The 7802-nt window shown below is 50.1% G+C and overlaps 1 protein-coding gene across 1 annotated transcript; it reads right to left on the bottom strand.

Moving 5' to 3' along the window:
- Nucleotides 1–401: 401 nt before the first annotated feature.
- Nucleotides 402–1301, bottom strand: LOC135326250 (olfactory receptor 14A16-like; the record flags this gene model as incomplete). The annotated part of the gene is made up of 1 exon (XM_064504099.1): nt 402–1301. A coding segment is annotated over exon 1 (900 nt), but the record flags the coding sequence as incomplete, so codon positions are not given.
- Nucleotides 1302–7802: the final 6501 nt, after the last annotated feature.

Consider the following 7802-nt stretch of genomic DNA (forward strand, 5'->3'; position numbering starts at 1 on the left):
AGAGCTGAATGCAGCCCTCATTCCCTAACACAGCACCCATGAGCTCATCACCTTGAGTCCATGTAGAGTCTGAAAAGGAAGAGGCCTTTTCATGGTGAAAGTCCTTGAGTGCATTCTTTGCTCCAGGTTTTGGAAGAAGAAAGCAACTTTCAAGCACTGCACTGAGGAAATCCCCTTTTATTAGGGACAGGCCAGCTCTGACACAGTGACAGACACATTCACAGAAGGCCTCTGTGTCAGACAGACTTGGTTTGTGCCTCTGGAGAAGTGGGATGAATTTAAATATCTCTGAACAAACATAGGTGCCCAAAGCACAAGAGTTGTCTGAGATAATTAGAAATCAGCTGTGAAGAGGGATGGGCAGCTTATTCCTGCTGAACTAGTACCAGCTGAATCAGTTTTTTCAGTGCCTCCTTGAGCTCCTTATTCCTCATGCTGTAGATGAGGGGGTTCACTGCTGGAGGCACCACCGAGTACAGAACAGCCACCACCAGATCCAGAGATGGGGAGGAGAGGGAGGGGGGCTTCAGGTAGGCAAACATGCCAGTGCTGATAAACAGGGAGACCACGGCCAGGTGCGGGAGGCACATGGAAAAGGCTTTGTGCCGGCCCTGCTCAGAGGGGATCCTCAGCACAGCAGTGAAGATCTGCACATAGGACAGCACAATGCAAATGAAACACCCAAAGACTAAACAAAGACTAACCACAAGAAGCCCCAATTCCCTGAGGTAGAAGTCTGCGCAGGAGAGCTTGAGGATCTGGGGCACTTCACAGAAGAACTGGTCCACTGTGTTGCCTTGGCAGAGTGGTATTGAAAATGTGTTCCCAGTGTGCAGCACAGCATAGAGAAAACCACTGGCCCAGGCAGCTGCTGCCATTTGGACACAAGCTCTGCTGTCCATGAGGGTCCTGTAGTGCAGGGGTCTGCAGATGGCCATATAGCGGTCATAGGCCATGACAGTGAGGAGAGAATACTCTGCTGTGAGCAAGAAGAGAAACAGAAAGACCTGGGCAGCACATCCTGAGTAGGAAATGGCCCTGGTGTCCCACAGGGAATTGGCCATGGATCTGGGGACAGTGGTGGAGATGGATCCAAGGTCGAGGAGGGAGAGGTTGAGGAGGAAGAAGTACATGGGGGTGTGGAGGTGGTGGTTGCAGGCTACGACTGTGATGATGAGGCCGTTGCCCAGGAGGGCAGCCAGGTAGATGCCCAGGAAGAGTGAGAAGTGCAAGAGCTGCAGCTCCCGTGTGTCTGCAAATGCCAGGAGGAGGAACTCGTTGAGGGAGCTGCTGTTGGCCATTTGGTCCCACTGGGCTTTGGGGATTGTCTAAGGAATAAGAAACAGTTGGAAAAAAAAAAGTGAAAAGACATTGACAAGGCAGCAGACACCTTCCAAGGAAAAAAAAAGGAACATTTCTCTTTGAAAACACTAGGTTGTCTCTCTCTTTTTTGGGGAGGATCATTCGGCAGGTACCTGTAGTGTGCTGTGGGAAGCAGAAGCCTCTGCCTGGGGGCTGCACAGGAATCAGTCCTTCTGGACAGTAGTGGGAACATGGGAACAAAGGTAAACAGCTCTGGCACTCATAATTTTTGTCAGGTAAAATCTATTCCTCACCTGGAAGGGCTTTTCAGTGTTTTCACTATCTGCTCTAAAGAATGATAGTTGAGGAACAGAGTTTTAGGGAGTTTTTAATATATATATTTTTTTCCTTTAGATGTCCTTGTCACCCCTGGGGAGTGTTGCTCAAAGGCAAAAATTCTCAGCATTTCTACTGTGAGCTTGGGAAAAAAAAAGAAAAAAAAAAAGATTCACTGCCACTTGGTACAGAGTGAGGACAGCTTGTTTCTCTATTAGTCTTGTTCCCAGCTGTCCTGTACTCACACCGCTTTGAGCTGGAGGATGAACACTCTCATATGTTGCCCTAAAAAGAAACCAGCCCCTGCTGAGAGCAGAGGAGTCCACTTTCAAAGTGCAGATCTCCAAATTTCTCTCATTCTCAGGGTGCCAGAGGGAGCTCTCCACACTCCCCTTCTAGCCAAGGACACACAGAGCTCTTTTCAGCTGCCCATTTACAGCCTCCCAACACCATCTCCATGCTCTTCACATCTCTGCAATTTCTTCACGGGTCTCTCAGATATCACAGAGATGCTGTGAGACATCTGTGCCTTGCTGGAGGGCAGCTCGCAGCCTGGCTGGACACCACAGAGAAACGGTCAAAGGCCTGTTAGGACTGAAGATGGCTTCTCCTTAAGGGAGAGTCAGCTCAATTCCCAACCCCATAGGCTGCATTGCTGGGAGCCACACTGGTCAAAAGTGGGCTGGGGCAACAGCACTCCCATGCAGGACCCTCTCTTGCACAACATGCAGCATTGGTGTCAGAACTGCAGGTGAAAACCCCGACCCCAGGGTGCCCGAGAGAAAAACAGGAGCAGCATGGACAGGAGGAGAAACAAGGAGCAACACCAAGATCCTACTGCCAAGGCAGGCAAGGAGAGACAGACGGGCGCTCAGAAAAGCCTTTACCTTACCCAGCTGGGCATGCCACCTTGCAGATGGTGACACTGCAGGGCAATCGCTCCTTTTGTGGCAGGAGAGATGCCCCTGTCCTCTGCCAGAGGTCTGGCTGCAGAGGAGGCAGCTCATGGTCTGGACTCCATGGCTGTCGGGGCAGAGGCTCTGCTGGGTGGGAGAAGACACATGAGGGGCTTGCTCAGAGGAAGAGTCTGCATCAGAGGGACTGACCATGACTTGCCCAAATCCATCCTCTCCTTGTGATTCTGTTAGCAGTTCCTTCTCATTCCCTGCCCACCTCTGCTGCCTGGAGCAGTCCCTGCTGGAAGCTCTTTCTCTGTCCCAACATCTTTTCCCGGTCATCCTCTGTGTGCTCAGTTCTGCCCTACTGAAACCTCCCGGGACAGGGCACAGGCCAGGGGCACCTCTGTGTTTGCAGGTCCTAAGAAGAAGGTGACACAAACCTTGACTAGTGCAGAGAAGGTGATGCTGGTGCTGTCTGCAGGCAGAGGTGGGAGTGAAGCAGCTTACTGAGGTTTCTCAGACCTACTGATCCTGAGAGTGAAGGTTTGGGAGTCCCAGTTCCTTGCCAAAGCAGAAAACTCTCCTTTTTTCTCCCTGCCAAAATCTGGAAACTGAAAGTGCAGACATCGAGAGGAAAGCTCCTTCCCTTTCAAGTAGCCTTTTCTTCACTTTCCTCTAAAAACACGCCTCAGAAATGTCCTCTGCATCAGCTGGAGCTGTGAGCAGCCCTGAACCGGGCAGCACCCTCTCAACAGGAGAATAAACCTGCCCTGATGAGGGGCACTCCTCCCATCCAGAGCTTCTCCCCACAGTGCAGTGGGGAGTTTCCTGGGCAGGCTGAGTGCTGACCCTCGCAGGCAGCAGAGTCACTGCCCCAGGCACACAGCACCCGGGAGCACAGGGACAGTGCTCTGAATTACAGCCCTGGGCAGACTGAGTGCACAGCCCAGCTTCACAGCCTGCGGCCATTCCTGAGAAAGGTAACAGGCTGCCCTCTCAATCTGATGGTGTGGCTGAGAATCTCTGCTCTGAAGCATCTCATCCTACTCTGAGTGGGATCCTTAAAAAGACAGTCATGGGATGCGATAGGTTTAGAAGACCCCTCCAGGAACCTCCGTAGCATTGCCCTGCAGCCAGAGACTCACTGTGTCAAAGGCTGTGAAGGTTTCTTCCACAGTGAGCTCTCTGCTGTCCTCCCACTCCACACTGCCTTGCACTTCTCCCTGCCTTCTCTCAGCTCATGTCAGCAGCAGCAGGCAGTGCCCGCAGCCCTGCTGCTCTTGGCAGAGGAGCTGCTCCTGCACACAGCTGTGTCTGGGCAGTGCTGCCAGGTTGCCATGAACTCCTCCTGTTTCATTAGCCTGGCCCCACTTGGGAACAGTAGCCCATCTGAAGGTGTGATTTTGTTTGTCCTTTGTACTCCCTCCTCCTGGGAAATGTTTACTGAGGGAGACTAAAATAATCACTGATGGTCCCTCTCTAAACACTGAAGAGACACTGATTCCAGGACTGTAATTTGTCTCATCAGAGGAGGGTTATCTACAAGAGGTGGAAATGTCCCCCTCTGGAAGCCCCTCTTCCCATCTCGTAACTAGGCAGGACATGTAGACAGGGACAAGAAGGGAGGTCATTTACCCAGGGTTCAGGTATTGATTCCAATGAGTCAATCTGGGCATTTCATGCCAGGTGAAAAACCCCTGGTCTGGAGTGGGATTCAGCAAACTCCCATGAACTCCACAAACACACACGAGGTGGGATTCCCCTTGCCCAAGCTGAAGTGTGCACAACACAGATGTCTGCACACAAGATCCTACCATTATAATCACTGGAGACGGAGGGTGGCAGGCAGTTGCTCACACGCGAACCCTTGGTGACATTTGGAGAGACAGAGGTGGTCCAGGGCATGTGCCAGTTTCTGCTTGCTCTGAAGGAGGAACCTGCTTCCTTCTAGAGCATTAGGTGGGGGCTAGGTGAGGAATTTCCTTGGCCATCTCCAATGACACTAGATGCCTACTACTACAACTAAAGCGCCACTCACTATGATGCTGAGACACAAGTGGATCCATGCAATGCAAACAGCTAATGTAATTCAGGACAGACACTAGATTCAGTGGCATAAAGATAAGCCATAGGCAGGGCCATGTCCAATGCCTGGGGTGTCCAGCACAACCACATGTCTCTAGCAGATACAGCATGGGACCTACAGGAAAAGCATGCTCTTTTGGAGTGGTTCCTGGGCAAGGGCCCCAGGGCACCTTGGATTCCCTACCTGTGCTCAAACATCATGAATCCCACAGCTGCCTTTGGGCAAAGTCTATCTCATCTACATCCAAGCATGCTGCATAAATGACAGGCACATCACACCAAGGTCTCTGCACTCTCAAACATTTCTTGCTCTCCTCCTCCTGAACTTTTTCTCACCCCCAGATGATATGAACAGGGACTGTGCTAATGATGTGGCTGGATCCAGGCCAGCTGGCTCACAGGCTGTCCAGACCCAGGAACTTCTTCACTGGCACCTTGTCCTTCCTGGAGATTGGTGGACCCCCGTCACAGGTCCCAGGGTGCTACAAAGTCAGCTCAGGCAGCAAACCCCTCTCCTGACATTTCTGCATGGCCCAGCTCTGTTTCTCCCTGGCCTTGGGCACTGCAGGCTTTGCTGTCTTAGTGGGAACCTCGTTTCACCATTACATTGCTACCTGCTATGGGGTCTGTATGACCAGGAGTGCAGCCAGGAGGTCGAGGGGCATGATGATCCCCCCTCAAGTCAGCATTCATTAGACCATGTATACTGCATCTATCTTTGGGTCCCCAGAAAAAGAAAGAGGTTGACAACTGGGAATGAGTTTGGTGGCGGGTCCTCCAGATAATCAGGGAGCTGGAGCACTTGCTCTGTGACGAAATGGGGCTTGTTCAACCTGGAGAAGAGATGGCTTTGGAGGGACCTCATAACAGCCTTCCAGTGGCTACAAGGAGGTCATCAAGATGATGAAGCCAGGGTCTTCACCAGGGTGCATGGCAGGAAGACAAGAGGCAATGGGCATAAGTTGAAAGAAAAGATGTTCATGCAGGGGACAAGGAAAAGCTTCTCCACTAAGAGGATGGTCAAGCACTGGAGTGCACTGCTCAGAGAGGCTGTGCAGTCTCCTGCCTTGGAGGTTTCCAAGGCCAGGCTGAATCAAGCCACAGCAACCTCATCTGACCACAGAGCTGACCCTGCTGTGAGCAAGGAGATTGGGCTGGAGACCTCCTGAGGTTCCTTCCACCCTGAAGGAGTTCCATGATTCTTCCCCCCTCTAGGTCTTTGCCCTTTGATGTCGGGGAAAACACAAAGGTTTCCTGTGACAGTGGAAGTAGATCAGCTCTATTGTCCTCCTCCAGTCAGATGTGTTCCCATACAGGGCTTCTTGGCAGGCATCCCCAAATAGCTGTGATCAATCCTTTGCTTCACTTTTAATTTCCTTCCTGCCCCCTCCAAGTTTGTGTCCCTTACCATCCTGATCCCCTCCTATACAACCAGCCCACCCCTGCTTACCCTTTCCCCAGTGGCACTGCTTTGTTTGGTTTCATTTTGTTTGGTTTTGGTTTTGACAGAGAGGAGCTTCAGTCCAGAAGCACCTTGAGAAACTTGGGGGATTCAGGCAACAGACACCTCAGGGAGGTTTGCACAGAGGTGTCGAGTCCTGTACCTAGAGGGGAATAACCACATCCGTGAGGAGAGGTTCAGGGCCTTGGGCTCCTTCATCCTGCTGAAGCGGAGGTGAAGGGCAGTAGAGTCGAAGCCTATGGCTGCTTAAAGGGTGGTTTCAGGGATGAGCTTTTCTTGGTAGTGGGAAACAGCATGAGAAGGCCAAGCAGCCACAAACTGTAGCTTGTGGGTTCAAATGTAACAGGAAAAGGAAATGTCACTTGAAGAGTAGTGTTGTAGTGCTACAGGTGACCCAGAGAGAGTCTGTGATCAACCCCTGGCTTTGTGTTTCACGAAAAAGCAAGAGAGAGCAGAGAGACATCAGTAAAGGTGGGGAGATTGCAAGGTGAGAGCAAGGTGAGGAAGCAGGCTGGGTGTCTAGAGACTGTAGGGAAAGAGGCACAGGTGCAGCACAGCACAGGACAGTGGTGAAGACAGCCTAGGGGACTGCCAAGGCTGAAAGCCTCCAATAGAGCTGAGGTCTTTGTCCTCCAAGAAACTTGGATGTTTTCTTCTGACTTTAACTTCTTGAGGGCTTTGTTCAGTCTCCTCTCAGTATCTGAGGTTCATGGACTCAGCACCAAATACACCAGAGAGGTCCTTAAAACGCAAAAAGCCCTAACATTCCATGTCACTGACCATAATTTCTTTCAGTTCTTCAAATCTTGTGTGGTTAATTGTAGAGGTTGCCGGAGTGTATTTACAAGAGGAAGATTTCAATGAGCACCTAAAAAAAAAAAAAAAAAAGAAAAAGAAAGAAAAAGAAAAAAAAGGAATTTCTACTTTTGAAGTTTTACTTATTTTTCAGCTTTCAAAATAAGTGATATCCACACTCTCCAATTCATACTGACCCACTGGGTCTCCTAATGAAGTCTGGATGACTAGGAAAAGCAACACATTTGACAGGAAACCTGTATGGACCACCTTCCTCCTCACCCTGCCCCAACCCTGCCCTTTCTCTCACCAGCCACTGGGGACTTACATTACTCTTGTTAAAAATCTAACCTTTTCTCATTTGAGTCTGTAGCTGAATGTTACAGCTCCTATGCACCAATTCCCAGCTGCTTTCCTTAGAGAACTAGCTGTGGACACAGCAGGATTTCTCTTCATTACAAACAAAAATAAAAAATGAAACAGTTTAATTAAACACCAGAAATACTCCTCCACTGTATGCTCATTAAGCCCAAGATGCCTCCACTGCTGTCCACTTTCCACAAGGAATAACCTTCCTAGAAATGTTTTAGACAGATAGATAGGAAAGGACAGACAGAAACATAACTATGGAGCTGGTAAAGAGACAACTAGACTCCTGAAGGATGAGGCAAGCTTCAGACTCCCTGAAGCTCAGAGCAGCAACTGGAGAGCTGAGAGGTATCTGAATGGATACAAAGCAAGCGGAGGAGGAAAAGTGGAAAACTGTGGAAAGTGCATATGTCCAGATAGTCTGATGCAAAGGGAATTTTAGAAATGGTTCTTTTAATCAGGGCATGTGAAAACACGTGGGAGATTCCTGAGATTACTTCCACAGCATAATTAGAGAGAGCAGTGGTAACGCAAGTTGAGGGGCCTATCAATAT

The sequence above is a fragment of the Dromaius novaehollandiae genome, unplaced genomic scaffold (assembly GCF_036370855.1).
Source record: "Dromaius novaehollandiae isolate bDroNov1 unplaced genomic scaffold, bDroNov1.hap1 HAP1_SCAFFOLD_37, whole genome shotgun sequence".
Classification (NCBI taxonomy): domain Eukaryota; kingdom Metazoa; phylum Chordata; class Aves; order Casuariiformes; family Dromaiidae; genus Dromaius; species Dromaius novaehollandiae.